This window comes from Pholcus phalangioides, unplaced genomic scaffold, assembly GCF_987345545.1.
Source record: "Pholcus phalangioides strain wild (caught in Gottingen) unplaced genomic scaffold, Ppha-v1.0 ptg000013l_1, whole genome shotgun sequence".
Lineage (NCBI taxonomy): Eukaryota > Metazoa > Arthropoda > Arachnida > Araneae > Pholcidae > Pholcus > Pholcus phalangioides.
This window is the reverse complement of record NW_028301606.1, coordinates 36269712-36294345: the sequence shown is the minus strand read 5'-3', so window position 1 is coordinate 36294345 and position 24634 is coordinate 36269712. Positions and strand designations below refer to the sequence as shown.

General features: G+C 34.3%; 1 protein-coding gene across 1 annotated transcript in view; it reads right to left on the bottom strand.

Annotated features, from left to right (window-relative positions):
• The window catches only part of LOC149079009 (uncharacterized), a 73577-nt gene that overhangs the window by 13387 nt on the left and 35556 nt on the right, over nt 1–24634 (bottom strand). The window contains exons 10-18 of the mRNA XM_089241267.1: nt 20981–21886; nt 17580–17714; nt 15243–15429; nt 12121–12211; nt 9746–9905; nt 8650–8766; nt 7293–7409; nt 6457–6797; nt 120–249 (exon numbers count right to left, since the gene is read on the bottom strand). Coding sequence (XP_089097393.1) covers nt 120–249; nt 6457–6797; nt 7293–7409; nt 8650–8766; nt 9746–9905; nt 12121–12211; nt 15243–15429; nt 17580–17714; nt 20981–21886 — 2184 coding nt within the window. The remainder of the gene's footprint in view (nt 1–119; nt 250–6456; nt 6798–7292; nt 7410–8649; nt 8767–9745; nt 9906–12120; nt 12212–15242; nt 15430–17579; nt 17715–20980; nt 21887–24634) is intronic.

Below are 24634 nucleotides of genomic sequence, written 5' to 3'. Positions count from 1 at the left end.
AATGGAATGAAAAAGACCTAATTTGAAAACGAGTCACCTGCAGACACACAAATGTTTAAAGTAATTACTTTCTTTTATCCTATCCATTTTTGTACTATTGCCAACAAATAAACACGCACCTTGTGAAGAAATTCGGTAGGTCCAGAAACTTCATAGGCACAAGTTACAAACTTTGTGACATCTTGCATATAGATGAAACCTTTCCACACAGAAGAATTTGATTTGCTGCCATGTTTTCGAGTACGACCACTTGAATTAGGAGACAAAAAATACAATCGAGTCACTTTATATTAATAAATAAATGCAGCGCCAAGTATGAAAAAACCTGTGTAATATAATGCACTGGGTAAAACATAAATATTGTAACATGAAACACCCTTTGATTTTTTTGTTACAAAGTTTTTGATTTCTTTATTTTGAATAAAAATCTTTTTCTTTCAACAAAATTCATGTTTAGAATTTTTTTTCCTCTGTTTAATTTTATTTTATGAAGAAATGGTAAGATACATTTATTTATTATTACTATAAACAAAACTTATCATAAGAGTGTTTTTTTTTTAAATTCAAAACTAGCAAAAACAATTTATTTAAAAAAACCATTGTAAAAAATATCAGCGATGTCATTTATAGATTCTGTGTAAACAAAATTTTTAAAATTATTTTGAATAACTAAACATTTCTGAACATATGAAGCTCTTTCAGACACATAGCATATACAGGTCAGTATTGGGGGAGGGGGTAAAACCTCCAGTTAAAGTTTTCTTATAATACGAATCTATGTTATGGCCAAAACCTGAAAAATCGCCCTCTCTCTATATATATATAATTCAAGTTCATCACCAAGTTGGAGTATTTCTGTGATAATTAGGGCTAGCTATAGCAACTTTAACAATCAAAGGAATAGTAATATCAATATCTTAGGGGGATCAATATATAGGGGCCAATTTTGGCCTTTTACCATAACTTACTTACCCGTACATGCACCTTGTACACATTTCCCTATGGAATTTCTAGTGAATAAGCACATGCCTGAAGAGTGTATATGCCGCCCTAACGTATTTATATTATCGAATTGCACTTCTTTCCTGTTCATGCTGCCACCTGTCTTCCATGTTCTAAAGTAAAGATGGAAATGCTTGAATTTTCATGTTATGTCAGTATCAAATGTAGTAGGTCTGCCTGCTCTCTGTGAAGACACCTTTTTGCATTCGCGCTTTAAAGCTGGAAAACCACCTTCAGCCAACTCCCCCCCCCCCCCCCTGTTGATAGGGTTCGAACCTGGATCCTCAGGACGAGAGTCCAGCATGATACCCACACGACCACACAGTGGCAGTAACAAATACACAGCAAGACCTCTGAATAACACTGTCTTGCCTATATTAATGTCACTTTTCATAAGTTTCTGCCAGCATAATTAATGAATTGGAATTACTTATCACCCACACACATTATATATAAGTACCATTCAAAATCTAAATTACTGTTCTGACTGTAGCTTAGAAATCTAGTTGGACACAATATACAGCCAAACTTAGTTCATTAAAAGTCTTAAGTTCCTGGAAAAAAGTTCAAATTATCCAACTAATCTAACATATATTCATAAACTCAGTCCAAACTGCTACTTAATCATCAACGCTCACATTAAATTTCAATAATTAATAATTATAATAACTAATCCTGACAGTTACATTATTCCACTGCTCTGGAATCAGCATCACTGCAGAATTTCTTAACCATGTTCAAAGCGGAAATAGTTCATGATCATACATTACAAAACTGTTCCCCAAATTTATCATTCTTATGCTCTATCAAGGAAATATACTTCCATTAACATATTACACAATTATACTTTGATATTTTCTATACTCTTAACGATGAAAGATTCAGATTTCAAATGGTACACTTTGATCCAAAGGTTTAACAACATATCAGTATCAAGTGGTGCACATTTTTCATGCACTTCAGCTGAACAATGTTAAATGAGGCATTAAATTATCAAAGAAATTGTAGAGATACAAAACTTTCCAACTCTTTATTTGTCTTTTAATATAAACATTTTAGGGCCGCATATACACTCAGAGCACACATTCAGGCATGTGATTATTCACTAAAAATTCCATAGAGAAATGTGTACAAGGTCCATGTACGGGTAAGTAAATTCCAGTAAAAGACCGAAATTGGCCCCATATATTGATTCCCCCCCCCCCCAAGATATTGATATTACTATTCCTTTGATTGTTGTTCAACCACTTGATCAAGAAAAGCAGTCTGACTTCCTGTAGAATTTTTTCAAACTAAATTTTCTCACAAAAAATCTTTTTTTCCCCTCAAACTTTGAATTATCCAAAAAATTGAATTAAACAATAAATTTTAACATAAAATTAGATAAAAACTCAAGAGGAATTTGTAAAAGTTCAAATTACGTAAAATTCAAATCAATCAAGTTCTACCGATTTCTTATTAAAGGGAAAATAAAACTTAAAATTCATACTCATAACTTTCTCCCTTCAAGCAGCATATGCCGAAATCTGTGACATATATGAAGTACTAGCTGATACCCGGCGACGCGTTGCCCGCCCCGTAAAAAATTTATATGTGTATAACTTATTATTTCTTAATCAAAATATTTTGGCATTAAGTAAGAAAAAATTACTTTTATTTTTAAATATTTTAATTAAAAACTTCAGGCAATTGCTTGTGGATACACAATATTTTTGTTTGTCCATCTGGTGTGTAGATGTACAAATTTTTAGGATAACCAACACGCGAACAGGCGACGTAAAGCTGTCCGTGTGAAAAACAGGGCTCAAGTAGGTTGGTACCCGCCACTGCTAACAACTGGCTTTGCGCTTTGTTGATTGTCATGGCAAAAGTTAAACGAATCGGGTACTGTAATCGCTTGAAAGTGAATGGCATTTCTTCAGTAATAATTGGGATACTTGGAATGAAGACATTTTCTCCTTTGGCGCATCCAGTTAGAATCGTTGCTTCAATGATGTAAGTGTGGAATTTCTTCACGCAGAGTCTGTTGCCATTGCAGAGTATCTGTGTCTCCAAATTTCTTAAAAGCATTATAGGTGCTCAGACTTTGAGGGTCAAGTTCTGTCGTGGCACACCCAGAATATCCAGAGTTCAGAAATTCTGCAGGATACAGAACTATCTGCGCTGTGTCTGTGACAGTGTCAACCGATTTGTAAGATGTGGAGTCTCCCGGAATAATTTTTACGATTTTGTCGTTGAACTTGTCTTGAACTGCCCTTTTTCGGTGCCAGAATCGCTCTCTCACAAAACCACTCATGGTTTCTGTGATTTTGTTGAATGTTAGCGAAGAATTTGTCTGGAAGTTCTTGAACTGAATTCAACAACTGGCAAAATCCATTTGGGAACTTAATCAGTCCAGTGCTTGGGTCTACGGGATTTCTTCCATTGCCAAGTTTGATCAACTGACGTGAAAATGATAGCAGTGTTGAGTCATTTCGCAGTTGAACTCGCATGTTGGTAGATAATGATAACTTTTTAACTTCGTACCAGAGTGTTAACTTTGTGCCAGAGTTTTTTAAATAAGTGCATTTCATGCCTTCTGGGGTTATTGTAAATAAAATAAATAAATAAATACGATGGGCGGTTGATAAAATAAAAGCTGCATTATCACTTACAGGCCACCCTGTACATAGGCTAGCTGAAATACCCGGCACTTCCCGGGTTTTCTTCAATTAATGGGAGGATTGGAAAAGTGACAAACCGTTATAAAGGAATAAACTGTTATAATAACAGAATTAAAGGTGTGACAAACCACTGTAAAGGCATATATTCACATCTGAAACGCATTGTTGGAAACCACAGTAACCAAAGTAAATGTTCCGAAAGTAATTGTTGAGGACCCAAAACCATTGTTGCCCGACAGTTTTTTTGCCCATTTCGGGCATTTGCCCAGCTCTGATAACTTTTAAAGTAGCCTACGGTTCAATCCCGGACCTGTTTAGCATATATGCAAAATCTGGCAAGGATCGGTCTAAAACTGTAGATTTGTATAAAGAACATACATACATACTTTCACATTTATATATAACTAGCTGATACCCGGCGACGTTGCCCGCCCCATAAAAAATTTATATATGTATAGCTTATTAATTATTTCTTACTCAAAAATCTAATTAAAATCTTCAGGCAATCGCTTGTGGATACACAATATTTTTGTTTGTCCATCTGGTGTGTAGATGTACAAATTTTTGCTATTACCAACACGTGAACAGGTGACGAAAAGGTGTCCATGTGAAAAAGAGGGCTCAAGTTAGTTGATACCTGCCACTGTGACGTCATACGTCCAGCTTGTGCAGCGAATATTATTCAAACGTCTTTTTCGCATTTTTTAAATTGAAACTATACCTATACGATGGGCGGTTGATGAGATAAAGGCCGCATTATCACTTACAGGATTACAGGACAACCTGTATATAGGCTGGCAGAAATACCCGGCGCTTCCCGGGTTTTCTGCAATTAAATTGGAAAAGTGACAAACCGTTATAACAGAATAAACTGTTATAATAACAGAATTAAAGGTGTGACAAACCATTGTAAAGGCATATATTCACGTCTGAAACGCATTGTTGGAAACCACGGTAACCAAAGTAAACGTTCCGAAAGTAATTGTTGAGGCCCCAAAACCATTGTTGCCCGACAGTTTTTCGCCCATTTTGGGCATTTGCCCAGCTCTGAAGAACTTTTAAAGTAGCCTACGGTTCAATCTCGGACCTGTTTGGTATATATGCAAAATCTGGCGACGATCGGTCTAAAACTGTAGATTTGTATAAAGAGCATACATACATACTTTCACATTTATATATAAGATATTTTAAGAAAAGGTGTAAAAAACATTATTTATATAGGGATTTTTTTCCACAGAATAACTTCTACTCAGCAGAAGTTTCGTTGCAGAACAATGCAAAAAATTCTGCTTTGGGGACTCTCATTCAATGTGTTTTTATAAGGTATTACAAAAAAAAAAAAAACTAGTTCTGCATGAATAAAACACATTTTTATAGCCTATATAATGATATTTGGGAAAATGTATTGTTATATGAGTTACCCTTATATATAGATCATAGTTTCCCAACTTTCTTTGTCCCATCTGCCCCCTTGTGGAAATTTTTTTCTCCCAATGCAATCTAATCCATAAGATCCTATGTTATACCCGTAGCTTCTACCACCTCCGGGAACATTCCATCACCCCCAAGGGGGCACTAACGCCCACATTGTGAATCACTGTTATAGGTGAAATATTAACATTCTGAAAAGTTCATTGGGACCAAAGAGTAATATCATTTTATAGGTGACTAGCTATAACATCCGGCACTGCCCAGGTTTTCTTCAATAAGACTTTTTGGATATAGTGATACCTCCCTCTTTCTTTGAGGGACATACCGTGTCCAAGTTAACTATTAATATGGCGACTTCCTGCATGCCTCATGAAAGAAACAAATGTAGATTAAAGAAACGTAGAAATGAATAGTTTTTCTTTTTGATGTGTGTGTGGGTGCTAGGTATTTCAATTTTTTTTAACTTCAAGTTATGCATCTGCCTGTTTCTGCTGCAAAAAATACTTAATTAAAGCTGTGGAATTTCTTTGATGTACTTTACAGGCCCATAATTAATTTTAAAACATCCTTAACTATATGAATTTATGCAGTTGAATATTAAAAGACAATACGGAGACATTAATTTTCATGCTTGAGAAGATATAAATAAAAAGTTGAAATCAGTGTTATTGCACGGATATCTAACACAAAAGTAAGTCCAGCTAATTACTTTATATTTAATTTTCTGGGCTTTGTATCCCTAAGTAAACTCAATATTTCAAAAATTGAGAATTCATTTCAATTTTTAAAATTATTGATGTGGTGGAAAACCCCACTAAATTTCCGCATTTCTACAGTAAAATTGGCAATTTTAACACTGATTTCTATGGGGATAATCCTTTACCAAAGTGATGCTGATGATGATTATGACGTCTATTCAAAAAGCCTCATTACTGGGAGGATTAAAAATGTGGCAAACCATTATAAAGGCATAAAATATTATACATACACTGGCAGCATTGAAGAAGTGACAAACCACTGTAAAGGCATAAACGAGCCTAAAACGCATTGCTAGGGAACCACAGTAACCAAAATAAACATTCCAAAAGTTATTGTTGAGGCCCAGAAACCATTCTTGCCCGACAGTTTTTGTCCATTTTGTTCATTTGCCCTGCTCTGATGGACTTTTAAAGTAGCCTATCGTTCAAGTTGGGTCCCATTTGGTATATATGCAAAATTTCCTGACAATCTATGTGAAATTTTAGATTTGTATAGAGAACACACACAGAAAATCAATTTTATAGATTATGATTATATAGGGTTTTCACTGCATTTAAAAATTATATAACAATAATTGCTAAAACAAATAAGAAAACCTTACCTATGGACTGTTGCAATTTGTTCCTTATCATCATCGGACATCTCTGAAACTGCTGCACCCAGAGCAAGTTTTTCATTTTCAGATATTTTTGGAGAACTATTTTCAACAGATATAGAGTGAGCCACTCGCACTTTTTTAGGGGCTGGTTCTTCGAGTGGAGGAGGAGCCATCTTCCCTGTACATATTTTACAGTTGAGGCAGAAAAGATGAGAGCGATGAGAAGCAGTAGAATCTTTTTCAGCTTCCTTCTCTTCTTTTTTCTCCTCTTTTTTTTCTGGGCTAACCTCTATGGTTTCTTCTACAGGTGGTGGTGATGCCTCGGTCAAATCCTTTGCAAGTTCCTATATCGAGATGAATGTAAATCATGAGATTATTGAGGAAGGAAAGCATAAGCAGCTACTTCTCGGTAAGGAAAGGGGAAAAATTTATTTCAGGTTAGCTCAATGTACAAAGACCCCAATAAATCTTTTAACTGATCAAAAACTAAAGCTTTGAGAGAAAAAACTTGAGCTAATAAATACATCTCTATTTCAGAAAGGAAGCAATCATTTCACAGGTGTTTACTTAGGCAGTCACCTAACTAAGCCAATTTCAGCAAGAGAAATGTATTTCCCTTGGTGTCAAACAGTCTTTTATAACATGCATGCTAATATTTGAATGCATTTGTAAATGATTAAATAATATATGGTTTGCCTATAAGACAGAGTTTTACCTGAATACATATACACGTTTTATTTAGTTACTAACCATACGTTTTCATCACATTTCGTCTCTTCGTCAATACATTATACAAATCGCATTGAAAATCTTTCAGAACAAAAAATAAACATAAATACCTCAAGACCAACAACGGGTACATCTTCTTCTATTTCAATTTCACCCTTGTGAGTTTTTTTACGCACGCCAGATGACTGTTGTTGCTCAACTTGCATTCTTTTTATCATATCCAATGACTAGAAAAGAAAAAAAAAACAGTCAATATTTTTTTCAATCTGTATGTGTTTAGATTTGAAAAACTTAATATAGTAAAGCAGTACCTTGAACTGCAAATTTGTGTCCATTAGAGACTAATCTGAAAATGAGCAATGCTTTCTCGCAAGCTGGTACATTCTCAGCTATTGTAACAGCTTGCAAAAAACATTCAACCATGAGCATAAATCATACAAAAAGAAACTAATAATACCAACTCATCATTAAAATCCATATTTGTTATGGACATCTTTTCTCAGCCACTTCTTAGGGGATTTTGTCAATTGTGGCCTTGTATTTGTATAAAAAAAAAAAAACTTTGAAGCTCAAACAATTTGAAGTTGACACCATTGTTAGATTGTGCTATGTACATTATCTATCTTGCAATCAAAACTACTTTTTGCTGGGGATAACAGCTTTCTAACTTTGTCTGAATTTCTTCCAAATGAAGTGTGTAACATAGAACAAAACAGCTTTCTTTCTTCTTTTGGACTGCTCTTGGAATCCGTGATTGATATTTTTGTGAATAAATTTATCCAAAAAGTTGTGCTCAGCACAATTCTAACCCTTTCTATAGATATGTTTATCTTTCCTTCTGCCCAGAGCCATACCTCAATAATTCTAACAGCAAAACATACACATTAGCTCTTTTACAGGATCATTGTAACTTTGTTTTGGGTTGCAGCCATTTTAACCACTACTGCCCTCTCTGCAATGCACGACCGACTTTTTTCATTTTCTACTGTACCTGCCCGATGCTGATTTCCCTACGCGATCACATTTTCAATATCTCTCACCCCTCCCTTTCTGAGTTAATACATTTTTTTTTAATACCAAGCCAGATCGAGTCTATGATTTTGTTAAATCTGTAAAAACTCAACTTTGTAACGTGCTTATTTTACACCTTAAATTTTATGTATTTTTGTGTATTTTATGTATTTTCTCATGTATACCAGTGCCTATTTAACATGCATGTATCTCAATTCATCCCACCCCTCCCCATTTTTTTTTAATCTTTTGTTCAATGTAACTGTGTTTATATATATATGCTCACGAGCTTCTGCCTCAAGATAATAAATAAATATATATTTGGTCAATAGAGAATGTTATATCGGGTTTTCACTGTACATGGCAGACCCCCCACGATGATTATTCACAAAAAATGAAACCAAATTTTTGGGAATCAACATAAAGAAAAGAAAATACCTAAGTCCTTAAACTTACGTGCTGGTTTTCTTTTTCTCGCCATTTGGCCAACTCTTTTGATGCCAATTCTTCAGGTGACATTCTCACCAGCTTATCTGGAGGAATTTTTCCTTTTAAAATCTTCCGGAACAATCCCTGCAAAAGCACCAGGTACCTCCTTATTTAATGACAAACATTTCACAAGAATTTCAACATTTCTTTCAGAATTATTCAAAATAATTGAAAATTTAAATATTATGAACTTAGAAAAGTATTTTTTAGAATAAGCACAGCATGATTCATAACAAAAAAAAAAAATCAATAAAAATGCTTTAATGTAGTCAAAGACACAAACTCCCCACAGAACATATATATGTGTCCCGATCTCACACAACTGAACTGAACTTACACATCATATCAGTATTTGTTCTTTTTCAAAACTCGTGCCAAGTATTGCAAAAGATTGCAAGTAAACTAAACACAACATGTAACAGAATGGTCGAATAATAGATTATCTGTTCGTAAGTAGTATTTCAGACTTTACAAAATGTGAAATTCTTAAAAATTAAAAAAAATTTGCCAAAAATAGAAATGCCTGGACTTTATATCTGCCGGTGATATATAACAAACACTTTCACACACAAGCTGCAATTCAAACCTAGGCATGTAGAACAAAAGGGTTGATGAATTAACTTCGTCGCTGGGAAAGTGACTACAACAGATGGATGATTAAATATCAATATGTTAAACATATGATTCAACACATTATGTTCTTAGTAATCAGTTAATTAGTCAGTAACTTAAGTACGAAATGATCCGAGTGAAATTTTGCAAAAGTAGAGAACTTTACCAATAAAAAAATTTTTAAAAATGTGAAAAGGGGGAAATTCTGAATCATTCATATTTTTTAATATTTTTTTCATTCAGCTTACATAAATAATTTTTTCCATTATCTTTGCAAAGTACGAAAAAAATATTAAAAAACTATAAGTATCATTGTATTTTTATTTTCAACACGAGAGTCTGCAATGATCAGTAATCATCACAAATACTGTCTGAAAAACTTCTTTAATCTAATTTCTTTTACATTGTGTTCAATGATTATTTACCATCAGCAAATGCAATAGAAAATTACCTGATTTCTGGGATCTTTGATATTAAACATTAAGCTCCTATATTTATTGCGGTACTTGGATGAATTATCTTTGAAACATTTATGAAGTTCATCTTCAATTTTTACAGCCATTTTCATAATATCTTCTTCCGATATTTTAATGTCATCAGAATTCTTGCACCTACATAAATCATAAATATAAATGAATGAATGAAGCGTTGCATTCTAACTGAAACAATATTTCACAAGGTGCCAACCACCAAGGCTTATTGAAGAAACAACAAATCACTGGGAGTCATAGAAAAGTATTTTTATTTTAAATTTATATCATTTTAATTTTATGCACAAGACAGATTTACTGATAGAAATAACAAATGATAACCACTCGACTGCCGCCTGGCAATCGAGTGGTTAGGGAACTAGCTTCTCACTGTGCAGGTCTGGGTTCGAATCCCGGTTCGGGCATGGATGTTTACTAACACTAACAAATTCCCTGGACGGATCATGCTGATCCCTTGGGAATACGTGTGGATCATATTATTATTATTATTAAAATTAGCCAACTTCTTTTGATAGACTAAAGCAGTGGCCAGCAATCAATCGCAAGATCATTTATGGGTGTATAAATAAAAATATATTTACAGTTGCACTCAAAAGGTTCGTTAGGTATGGTCTCCCAAAAGGATAAACACAATAATTTTTAGATTGATTTGATAATGTTATAAAAAGACCAGATATTGGATGGGGGAGGGGGTCACAACAATGCTTCACACATGCAAATGTGAAATACACTCATGTCCATAAATTAAGGATAATGCCAGCTCCGGCAAATACAGGTTCAGAAACAAAACAAACGTTACTTATTCATAAAGCCCATTTATTAAACAAAAGATAAAGAACAAAAACGATGATGTATGTATGATACCATTCATAAAAACTACGATTTTTTGCTGCCTGGAGCAATTGTAAAAAATATCTCCATTACAAAATCTTACTATTACATGGTTGGTATGATGGTTAACACATTGTATGTCTCCCATGCGATGAAATACAGTCCGTACAACGCCTAGGCATGCTGAGTATCAAATTATCAATCTGATCTTGGGAAGATCACTCCACTCAGCAAGCAATGCTCTCAGAAGTTCCGGTACACATGTAGGAGGTGGTTGACGGGCTACATGTAGGAGGTGGTTGACGGGCTGCAATTCGTCGGCCAAGAATGTCCCACACATGCTCTATCGGATTCAAGTCAGGTGAGAATGCTGGCCATTCCATACGGGTTATATCCTCACATTCAAGGCATTCGTTTACGATGTTTGCTCGGTGAGGACGGGCGTTGTCATCCATAAACACAAATTCTGCGCCCATGGCACCCCTAAACTAACGTACAGGTTGTTCCAGAATGATGTCCCGATAAATTTGGGCTTTCATGGTTCCGGTTTGAACATGCAGATCTGTTCTGGAACCCAGTATAATTCCACCCCAAACGAGCAATGCTGCACCACCGTAATGGTGTCGTTCAATGATGTTGTCTTGGTGGTAATGGGTACCTGGCATTCTCCATATGAAAGTCCAACGTGAATCAGACTGCAAGCTAAACCTGGACTCATCGGAAAACATCACACAAGCCCACTGTGACGATGTCCACATTGCATGTTCTCTACTCCAGGCTAATCGCTGCCGACAGTGATTTGCCGTGACATATCTGACAGGCCTGCGAGCATATAGACCAATATCTCCCAAACGTCTGTACACGGTTTGCCTTGAAACTGTGGTACCCATGGCTGCAGATAGCTGACGAGACAGATCGGATGCTGTGCTCCGTCTGCTTCTTTTGGCAGTTACTGCCAAATACCTGTCTTCATTCGGCGTTGTAACTCGGGGGCGACCTGTACTGTAACGTCTACTGACATTTCCGTTATCTTTGAATCGTTGCCAAAGCCTAGAGATGACACTTTGGGCAATTCCAAGTTCCTCAGATACTTCCATCTGAGTACGCCCACATTCCAGGCGGTCGATAATTCTACCACGTAAAAAATCATCCACATGCGTCCTCTGTGTCATAACTATTCGCTTATGGCACTGAGCGCCTTACAGAACTCTTGTGAACAATTTCACTTCTTTGCCACCATTCCTTATATACCCCCCTCTTACACTCTCGTCATTGTGACGTACTATCGGCATCATCTGGTGGCTTCCTGAAATTTGCATATCATTCTTGCAGATGTGTGTGATAATTCTACAGGTGAAATTTTTACTTTAGATTTCCGTGTGATTCTGAATTATCCTTAATTTATGGACATGAGTGTAGTTTATCTCAATTGATTTCGTCAAGTACATAATATTCATATTTCGTGTTCTAATTCCAATGAATAAACAAACAAATAACAACTAACCTCTCTAATAAGATGGCTCTCATAGTTCTTCGAACATTTACTCTAATTGCATTATCTTCATTCTCATCTCTTTCGAATGGATCTTTCTCTTCTGAAAATAAAACAAAACTCTTAAAACAAATCCCCATAACATTTTGACAATCAAAAATCCTTTTACACCACAGATGGATTCATTAATTATAGTGAATAAGAAACTGGAAATTAAACATTTTTTTTAAAGAATATTTCTTACAAATACAACGCCACAACAGACAAAATGCCCAACGAGGTGGCTGATAAAAAGATGCCCATAAAAATACGGATGTCATATTTCAAAAATACAGCAACCCAATTAAAAATGCAATTAACACAAATTATAAACAATATATACACATGATAAAATATTATACAACGCCCATAAAGAATACTTATGGTTGTCTTCTTCTAAGAATAGATAGCTTCTCGATTTACCCCAACATGTTTATCGTATTTTTTTTTTTTTTAAACGTGTCAATTGTGTTACAATTTACTACCTCCGGGGGTAAGCTATTCCATTTATTAACAACCCTATTAGAGAAAAATTCCCTGCGACACCACAACCTTGCATTGTCCTTCACCAATTGATACTGGTGTCCCCTTGTAAAATCAGTCGATTGGCGGTGTACTAAAAGTTCATGGTCCATCCTATCCATCCCATTGAAAATTTTGAACACTTCGATCATATCTCCTCGACACTTGCATTCATCCAATGTACACATATTCAAAAAATGAAGTCTCTCTTCATAACTCAAGCCCTGTGTGCCAATAAGGACACGCATAGCTCTTCTCTGCACCCCTTCAACCAAGTCTATGTCCCTCTGTAGGTATGGTCTCCAAAACCTTACAGATACTCTAGTCCAGGATGAACTAAGCCTCGAAAAAGCGGAAGAATGACTTTAGGAGAATGCGAAGAGACCTTTTTGAAAACGAGACCAAGCATTCTATTCGCTTTTTTGACCACCGCTGAACAATGTTCAGAAAACCTAAGTCGCTCATCAATGAGAATTCCCAAATCGGTGACCCTAGTTGCATCCGGGATAGTGACACCATTCAAATCGTAAGAGAACCGTGGGTTGTTAGAACCAAAATGAGCGACCATGCACTTATCAACGTTAAACGACATGCTCCATTCATTTGCCCATGCTGCAATCCTGTTTAGACTGGTCAGGAGCGACTCCCTATCTCTTTGATTCACGATTACCCCCATTAGCTTCACATCATCTGCGAATTTTCTAGTAATGCCATCGATACCCTGATCGAGTTTATCGATAAAAAGTGAAAAAAGTATGGTTATCTTCAGCATAATGAATCAGTTTTCAGTTGAATTTTGCAGAAAGTTGTCAGTGAAATTACCTGACTATCAAATGACACCCCCCCCCCACTTATGTCCTAAATGACACTACTGTAAAGTAGTGTCTCTTAACCTTAACCCATGACCCTCTATAGACTATATTTTCTTCTCACAGTCCCAAATGTCTTCACCAGAACCCTCTACTCTCATTCAGGAGAAAGACCTTCCTATTTACTTGAATTCAATTTAGTCAAAATTAAACTTATAATGAACAAAAATTTTATAATAAGGTAGATCTGGACCCCTGGGCCAGACACTGATCCAGAGGGGTGCAATAGGTGCGGTCATCCCCACCTAGAGCCAAATGGGAAAAAATTGGTCTGTCCAGTAAAATATGGAATGATCTGACGAACCTGTGCAATAAATCAGAGGAATGATTCATAACCTGGATCAGTGTCTACACTGAGCTACACACTGATTCCACACAGATTTTTCAGAACACCATAGGTAAATGGGCAAGAAATGTTCCACTGCCTCATATTTAGCTGGAAGCAACAGTTCATGTGCTCTCAACTTACTAATGGAGATCAAGATAGGCCCATCTCATCGCATGATCTTTCAATGAGCACAAGGCCTTCTTCGTCATTCCTGGGTAGGCCCGTGCATAAAGATACTCCAGGTTCTATGAGCAGCTCTGCTGGATTCTGAAAGTAGTAATTTGTCTTCCCACCATACTTCACTCAAAAACTTATTTTTTCTTTAAGGTCAATTTTTTTATCACAATTCTCTGTGCCCCCTCCACCTTGTCGTGGGTCCCCTTCCCCCGATTGATTTTCATCCATGGCTTTCTTAGAAAAATCCCAGGATCACAAAGGGTCACATGACCCCAGGTTAAGAACCACAGCTGTAAAGACTATTATTGAGAGAGAAAGAAACGCTATAATAATAGACAGCCATAGTTTTGCTGCTGACATAATTTGGGTGTGTTTGAAATCTCATCTTGGTTATATAAAATTAAACCACCATTCACAGCACATTTCATATACCTGGAAACTTTTTTAAAATTATTTCCTCCTCATTGAGAAATGCTGTTAATTTGATGTCAATAACTACAATGCGCTTACTCCAGAAGCTAAAATGATGCAACATTCAGTGGTTAGTGGGGGAAACATTTACTGGACATAATTATTACAAATGGAGTACTAGAGATACATCATAACTGCACAAAATTTTTATGTACTGATGCAAACAAACATTGTCTCAGTAAATATCTGTATCTGAAGCATTTTCAATGAGTTTTTGAGCAGCTCGCACATTGCCCTCAGCCATTCCATATATCAGAGGTCTTCAAAGTATATATTAAAGCTCCTAAGGATATTGACAATCTTTATCCAGAGCGTCACAACAAAATGGCAATATTCATACGAAGCCATTTGGTATTTTAAATTTAGCTTGTTAAACTATTCTGGAGAGCAGTGGATGAACATTGACTAAGGCAAAAGAGCTACAGGTGAAGAAAGTTTGATTACTATTCCAATGAAGAAACCAGAAATTCCTGCCTTTAATGCATTAGCACCACCTACTGGCTTATGGTGATGTATGTTTCCAGATATGAATTCCTACACTAATCTTGTTCTCATCTCCCCTTTTTTAGATGTTATCTACCTCCCCTAAACATTTATCCCAATATTTTTGAGATGTCTCTCATAATGATACTTTTCTCCACTCCCTTGATTATAGCTATATAGGAGCTTCGCTGTACATTCAAGAAACGTGCAGGGCAAACACAACTAACAAAATAATATAAACATACTTTTTGGCTCATCTTTCTTTGGTGTTGTTACTGCTGTAGGAATACTTGGACGGACAACTTCAAAACTTGGGTTTGATTTCAACCAGCTGACAATCTCTGAGGCGAAAGGAGCATTCACCCCTGTTGATAGATTCCCAGTCATGCGATCCAATACAACTACTCTCTTTGAACTCAATTCTTCATTGGGCTGTTGGTGAGAAAGAGGGGGAAAAAAAAAGTGTGTGGATTACCAACTTCACTCATTTTTTCCCACGATAATATTTCACTACAGTAAGCCATAGGTACTAAAGCAAATGAGAAAACCAAACATATATCTTTATATGTTACAGCAACTGTAAACATTACCACATTGAAAATTTCAAAGTTATACAAAAAGAACTGGTGGATCAATATAGAAATTGTTTTCTGCCCAGTATAATTTTCGAAAATTTCTGACATCAAGAAAATGAAAGTACGGGAGTTGACAAAACTTTTTGCTGAGGACATAAGCACTACGTTGTGGCTCTCATGCTCTTATAGATCAGAAATTAGATCAAAGATAGGGGAAATATGCCGTTCAATCCAGGAAATTCAAAATGGATGTAATAAGAAAGTGATTCGTTTGTAAACAAATGTAGTTGTGTTTTTCGCTAATAATAAAATTTTCATCTTTCTAACAGTGTTCCAAATATTGCACACATTGGTAATACAAATTTTTCTCCCCAGATTTTTTGAAGTTTGTAGCGACAGATAGCTGCCTGGAACTTTTTATAATAGAAATTCTAGTTATAATCTGCATCTTTCCTTCTTAATTAAGTATTTGAAAAATGCTCAGATCAAATTGTAGAGAAAGGCTCAAATTCGTGCAAATTGAACAATCGCAAAAAAAAAAAATGAACCGACTCAGATCAACACACCTGCTTGATTTCTAAAAATAAGGGGTAAAAAAAGTAAATGCAAAGGAAAACGAAAGTAATCCAAATATCACATGGGCAGTATTTGAATTTAGTGGGCTTGATATTAAGCATATCTCCACAAATAGAAATGACCCCTTCAGATGGGTTTGACCATATAAAAGGTTCATTGAAAATGAACTTGAATCAAACAAGGGAACACGAGCAATATTTTAATTACACTTCAAAACTTTTGCTAATAACCTTTATATATTTAATAGGTAGCTGAAGTCAACACTGAAAAATATTTCACGAGTCTAATAAAATATGATGTTGTGACACAACACATCCGCATTATATTAGCAATAACCTAGGATTGAACTAGTTTATGAAGGAAGAAGTAATGAAATAAGTAACTTAGTAACCACTAAGTTGAAGTGCTTACACCACTTGGAAACCAAGGAGTGTGATATTAGGCACGCTTCCCTACCTTTATATTTTTATATTCTATTACTAAAAATATTTAGTAAACATGAATTTTTAATGCATCTAAATATTCATTTAATTTCAGCCAGTAAAATTTTTATTGCCAATCAGAAGAGTTGAAACACTTAATTCCTTAGAGAAGAAAAAACACAATAGAATTCTGTTGCATTGCAAGTATCTGAGATGATGTTTCACGTCTTTCTTTCAAACTGAGCACAACTCCAGCCTATTGCCATGGCAATTTACTATCCAGTGTGTTGTGCCGGAAGTGTGAGCATATTCCTAACAATCTGAGTGCATTTCTAGTGTTGTGGTTTTGAATTTTCAGAGCTGCCACCTATGAGTGAAGTGTACCATTGTAAGCCTATTGCTTTCTGTGACGATACTTTTTAAGGGGGGAAATCAGCTTGCATTTGTGTATTTATGTTGAAAAAACCAGAGAACTAAAAAACCAACTTCAGTCGACCACCACTGTGATGCCGTAAAAACTTATTATGAGCTGGGTTTGAACCATCAACTTACAGGTTGCTAGCCTTACATCCTACCCACAGCTTCAATAGCAGTTGGTGTTTCATGCCTGCATTCTAGCCCATACACGATATAAGTCCTGGAAAGCCATTAAATTATTTTACCCATTCTTCTTGAGGTAAAAAATTGTTTGGCTACCAGAAAATTTGACTGCCGCATAAGTTCCTTTTTGATTAGTTTAACTGCAGCAGTAACAAGATGAGAGGGGTGTGCAGACAAATAGCTAATATTAAACAAACGAATCTGTCGGACAAGCTAACAAGTATTGGCAATACAAAGTAGGTTAAATAACAATAAAAATAAAAATAGATTTATAAACAAAATTAACCAGACAACATGATACATGTGATTTATCAAATTCCAACGGCATAACTAATTTGATGGAATAGGTAATTTAAATCCATAAATGTAATATCTGTTATCTCTGACATTAAATTTATGCCAGATTTACCTTAAGCGATGCCTGGATAATCCTTGCAGATTCGGTAGCATGTTTCTCCAAGCAAGAATCAGTACAATATATTGAACATGGAGGTGCTTGTTTACTACATACTATACAATCATATCTTCTTTTAGTAAGTGACAGCTGCGAATAGAGAAAAAAAAATGCAAAACTCAAAAATTGTGGTTGAGACGATACTAGTAATGTAACACTGTGAAATGATGCAAAAATGTGTATTAAGCTGAACCACCAATTCACAATTAATGCGATGAAAATAGATTTTAAAATCTTTAAATTGGATGTTATGACTGTTTTTAAGAGATTTATTTGTGTATCTCATTGAATTTTCATCTACTCTATCAACCCTGTCCATTTGTAATTATATTTTCCGGTATAACTGTTTTTAAGCTTTCAATCAGGTATGCTATACCCGTAAGATTCATCACATTCCATGCACGACAGTGTGAAGTGAATAGTACAATGAAATCAGAGTCTAAATCAATGCGTGGGTTTCTTTAAATTTTAATTTTTATATATTATCTTCATTTATTTCAATGCTATTATCCTTGTTGGGCAATTCCCTGTTATGGTTCTAGATTTTCTTATTTCGTACAAGAACTTCTTTAGATTTTTGAAGTAATGTTTGTGCATGATTTGGTAAAATTTGAAGTTGCCGCTTTTTGTCCATGCTTAAAATAAATATATTGTAGATGTCACATTCACAGAAAATGAACTAAATTAATTATCACCCCTATATATTTGGTGTTTTTCTATTCTTGAATTTATATTCTCTATAAAAACAAGAAATCTAAATAATGAACAAAAAGCATGAAGAACTGTAATCAACTACTAGTATAAATAAAAAATTAATTCAATCACATGAATGACTATTCCTCATCGATGATGAAAAAAACATCATGATCATTGGCTTAGTTAATGGCAAGTTCAAAAACCCAATTATCAAATCATTGCTTTTTGTTTCACTAATTCTTAAGAAAATTTTATTGGCTAAATTTTGTGTGAAAAGAATTACACCTAGATCTAATTTTTTATCCTGTACCATTCTTCAATTTTGATGCAACATGGGCTGCATCATTGTGGCAATTTTCCTTCTTCAAATATGAGTAATTGAATGAACTTATAATTGTATATTTTTATCAAATATTTCTCATTGTTTCTCTTATGAGAATATATACAGTCATCACCAAAGAAAATTATATGTATTGAAAACATTTATCGAAATCCCAGTCTGAATCTATTGTGCATTGCAATTGTTTTTATAAATTCAGAATTTCTTTTTAAATATTTTAGGACTACTACCTATTACTTATTAAGAGATTAAGTACTTTAAAACTTTTATAGCGTAATCCAGCCCAATTAAAGTTTTTTTTTTTATAAAACTTAAAAAATTCAACCTAATAATAGGCTTATCGGTTGCTTTCTTCAAGTTTTGTACAAGATCTTTCATCAATCAAACTTTAATAGCATTATACCGGCCTTATACTTGTTGGTAAGGGTGATATCCTTATTTGCTTCACTGCAGTTTAAATTTCAGAAACAATTTTTTTTCCTTCAAAATGTTAAAAAAAAATTCAAAATCTTTAAAAAAAAATTTTAATGCCAAAAAAAAAATGCAAAGAAATTAATTCAAATTTTTTTTTTCTCAAATTAATTTTTTCCCCTCCATTCTGTAATGTTGAATGTCAGTCAGTTGCACCATCTGCTTCACTCAATATTCTGAAATTAATAGTTGGTTCATATTTGCAGCCTGTACATTAATGTAAAGTTACACATTAATACCCAAAGCAATCCAGGTCATTGGTTTTGCATATACAATGTGTATGTAAAAATGTATTCACAGCAGCTGAAAAATATATTCCTAGTGAGTGAAGTTCCTCTAAAATATTATGTTACAGTTAATAATAACAAAAAAAAAACTGAGATATTCTTCCAGAAAATTAAAACTTACCTTCTTTAAGAATATAGAAAGAACATTTTTTCTATTAACATTACTAATATGCTTTTTTCCACATTTATGATGCATGCATATCATAAATAAAAATGAGAAGCATGCAAATAATTTTTTCTTGTCAATATGACTGACTGTTGATAGGGTAACATCAAAGGATACAATGTTTAAAATTTTCATTGACTTTTTGAAAACACTATCTAATGACGTTTCCCTGACGTTTTTTCAAAGCTCATATGAATTGATTGGGAATCAAGTGAAAAAAGCAGACATTGCTGCATAGGAAAAAAATCTTTGATTGGAATACTTTGAAGGGAAGATTAATTAAAATAACTATTAATAAATTGTAAATATAACACTTGTACTTGGCTATTAAATAAACATTATTCTCAATTATTACGTTTTAATCCTATTTGAAGAAAAAATTTCAATTTCTCAATCTCTTGACTACACAGTAATAGCCCTTGAAAATTATGTTCAACTGCATGAGTTAAAATGTATCTATTTCATCAGGTGTCAGGTACCCACTTGGAATTACTAGACTTGAGAGCGTTAAATGAGTAATATTTGCAGAAATAAAACAAATCTATAAACCAATATTCACAATGTAAAAAATATAGGGAATAGGCTAATTTAGATAGTTTTGTTATCAGAGGAAAATTCAACTTTAAGAAATGCATTTAAGAAAAGTAGCAGATTTCGAAAGTGTTTCATTATTTTTTGTTGAAAATTAATATACACTTGTGTTATGACCAAATTTTGAAAAATCCAGCCACTTTATGAAGTAGCTGTCTAATCCAGCCACTTTATGAAGTAGCTGTCTAATTTGTACACAGACAGGAACTGGTGGATCAGTAAGTTGAAAGTGTCTAGACTTCTGATATCGGCGATGACACATGCATGCATGTCATAATACCTTAGACTTGTAATGTTAACTTTGAAATGTTAATTTTTATGATTTTCACATGATATATAAAATTTAACTTCTAGCACACAGAATTTATAGGAAATAAAGAATATAATTACAGAATATATTTAATTTTTACCTTGATTAAAATGTTTTCTTCTCCCAACCTCAAAATTTAAATTAACCACAAGAATTAATAAATAATTTAGACTGTGAAATACCTACAGCATTATTGATCTAAAAGATGATAGGGAACAATCAATATAAAGATTGCATGAAGAAGAAAAGTGATGAAATAAAACTTCTCAAGTAGGTGTTGATAAAACTTTGTTTATTAGATTGTACAGTGATGTTGAACAATCCGAAAATTCAACAAAAAAATGTGTATACGAGTAAAAATGAGATGATATACATTAAAAGAAAAAAACATTTCATAAAATCTTCACAACAATCATTCAAATGAAATGACAAATATATAAAAACAATCAGTGTTCATGAACAATGAATGGCCATATTGCATGACCTTAAACTTACTTTACGCTCTCTTAATGGGGACTCTGTCATCTTCTTCTTAGATGTATCAGATTTTACAGTTTTTAATAAACTTGGTTTTGAAGTTTCCTTACTCTTGGGTAAATTAGTTTCTGCTCTATGTGTCATCACAGGCTTATCCTTTTCGGCTGATTGAATGGCTTTTCTGGTAGAAATAGTACTTTTCTCTTTCAGACACTTTTCCTTCAGTGGCGCATCTGTTGTAGAATATTCCCTCAGTTTATTGATTCTTTGAACACCGGGTTTGATGGCTTCTCTGAGAACATTGCATTTGGTCACGTCCTTTTGTTGTGCATTTGATTTAACAATGTCTTTCCGCAATGAACTTTTTTTTAGATCTTTTTGAGTGCTTGCTCTTCCTCCCATTTCCTTTGCTGATGAAATCTTAGGTTTTTCCTGTTCTTCAAATTTAGAAAAGTCAGTTTTGACAATGGTCCTTCCAGCTCTTGTAGTCATTTTTGAATTTTTGGCTGCATTCAATTCAGACTTCAGAAGTTGTGAACCTTCTCGTTTTACAGCTTCAGTTTTTATTGGCACAGGTTTAACTTCTGGGTTTTGTTTATCTGCTTCGCGCTTTGGAATATCGCGACTCTTCAGAATGTAGTTTTTAGGAATTGCGTTTCTAGTAACTCTTTCACTTGCTCTTGCTTTCTGTAATGTATTATCATCTTTTTCTTTTTGGGTGTCTATCTGCTGTTTATTTTCTTTAGTTGTATTGCTATTGCTCTGAGGTGTTTTCGCATCAGCTGCTGTAGGCTTACCACCAACTTCATTTCTCCTCAAGTTCTGAATAGTAATTGGGACAGGCTTAGAGCATTTTTCTTGCTGAAAGGTGATTGCTACAGCAGCTTCTTTCTTCAAAGCACCTTGAGATGGTCGTCTGACTGCCTATAATAAGAAATATTAATAACTTTTCAAAAATGCATGGTAACATCCTTATTAAATAATCATTTAAGTGAAATTCTTTTCAATGAACGTTTTTCCATATGAATATAATAATACATCTTGAGAGCTATATATCATTAAATAGTTATAGTACAGTACATACTTGTGTATCAGCCTTTTTTTTTTTTTTGAAAAATTTGTTTCCTCTATTTGGGAGAATTGGCTTATATACAGGTCAGTTTTGGAAGAAAAAATATTGACTCGAACTTCACTGAATCATATAGCTACATGGCCTCTGCATGGCTAGCTTGGCTACTTTAGATGGTGTTACTAGTTAGTAATGTGATTTCCGTAGCTATGTTCAAACTCGCAGAACCGATGTTAAAGCCAAATCAAAAAAAAAAATCGGAAACTTTGTTGGCTTTGATACTCGATGGACTAACTTTGATATTACATTAACGTTGAGATGCGAGCATTAACAAGCCTTTTAAAGATTATTTAAGAAATTTATAGACTGAATGAACGAGTTCTGAAGATAAAAAAAAAAAAAAAAAAAAAAAAAAAAAAAAAGCAGTGCCTTGAAGAAACCCAACATTGGCATAGTGTGCCAGTGGGTTCACAAGTCAAGGAATTCTGTTTTTCCAGAGAAATCATCAAATCCTTTAAAAAGTGTTCCAACAGTAACACAATGGTCAAAACTGAATATGACATCCTCTTTGAACGTGACGAGGGCAATGACAGCACAGTTGAAGATAAAAACAAAGATACCACACCGCATCAGCTTCTAAAGCAAAGCTTAGAGAATCGGAAGGAGAAATGGATTAGGAAGTTTGAATCATTTTCCATTGCATGAAATATGTAAATTTTTTCCCCTCTAAAATACCCTGATTTTTGAGGGCTGGCTTATACATGGGTTTTCAATTTATTACTGTTTTGGTGGTCCTGAAGTTAGGGGGTTGGCTTATACACGAATATATAAAGTATGTTTTTTTTTTTGTTTTTTTTTTTGAAAAAATGAAAATGAATGCACAAAATGAACCATTATCAAACATTACACTAACCCATGGTTTAGTGTAATGTTTGATAACCAGTACGCCAATTTTTAATGCTAGGTTTACCTTGAACATTTTTGTTGATATATAAAAATAGAATAAAATAGCAGTTCTCAATAAAGCAGGACTTGACAAATCTCTGGTGCTAGGTAGCCACAATGCCTAACATATCAGTTTATTGCACTTAAAAAATTTTTTTGTGCTGTTACTGAAGTGTGAAGAAAACAGAATTTATGTCATCATATATATAACAAGTCCTGGAAATATTATTAAAAGTATTAGTAAAAACAAAGTTATTTGTAGCAGTTTTGCCAAAGAAAACAAAATCCATGGTCCTAAGAAGTGGCATTACAAGGGGATATTCGCTATCTGCATACTTTGGTGTATATGTTACGTTAATGCGATAAATCAGTAATTTCGCAGTCGCATTCATAAGTTTGCTAAATTTTGCTCATCTTTCAATTTTATTCTCATTCTTTCAAACTAAGCACAACTCCACTAAATCACTTTTACTGGCAATTATACATAATTCCCAAATGAAGTTTAATAAATATGGGGGAAAAAATTATCTCTTCAACATCACAAAACCTCCTTCATTCTTTTATTAGTCTAGCTCAGGGGTTCTTAACCTATGGGTTGTGACAGAAGTTTGGGTCGCAAGAGATTCCAAGATGGGCTGTATGTCAAGGCAAAAATTTTATTAATAAGTAATGTTTGTCGAGCATTTTTATATCCAAAATAAGGCCACAAAGTTTATCACGTTGGTCGAAGTTTGGGTTGCAGCTGAAAAAGATTAAAAGCAGATTTTCCAAATCTGCATCTGGCAACAGCATACCCACCACCTTCTTTAATGACATCTCCACAAAATTCAAAACAACAAAACTGTATCCCCTTCTTAAGGCACATCTGGTGATTTTTTCAGTATTCTTTGAACTTGGTTTTTCCATCCCATAATTTTTGAAATTTCTGTAATTTTGTACATATTTTTTCCATAAATATTTCATTTTGATTTTATCATTTTTTCTCATGTTTCATTTCACTTATAACCTGAAGCTCTGTGTATTTTCATATGTTTTTCCTTTAATATATTTTTTTCTCACTTTTTTCATTCCCAGACGTGCCAACTTTTGGAATCCAAAAATCTGGAGATTCTCCCAAAGGGGGGATACCTCCCCTTTCCCCCCCCCCCACTCATAGACTCAATCAAAAAAATTGAATTTTTTTAAAATCAATTAAGAAAAAGTTCCACCTCCCCCCCCCCCAAGGCAGGTTCTGCATTGCCCCCTGAGCAGAATATAATTCCATGTCAGTCTTTCCATGCAGAATAGAGAAATTTCTACATATACTGTTCATAAAACATGTTTCCTTTCATGGATGCTATAAGTGATTGATAATCTTGGGTATATGAACTCTTAAAAGCTTTATATTTAGCTTTTCTATCTGCGGACATTTAAAAAACTTTACATGTAACTAAGAGAATGTGTCAACTATTATTCAGTCCCAACTAGTATTGCATCATAAAATTTTTTTCCTCCTCAGATATCCTTTGCCCCTATCAGTAGCTCATACCCCTTTAGTTAGTGAACTAGTGCAATATATTCACGCCCACTTCCACTTTATTTGCAGTAGGATTATATTTTCAGTTTCACGTCTTCCTTATCCTAGAAATTTATCCTGACACAACCTTCTTGCACAGAAA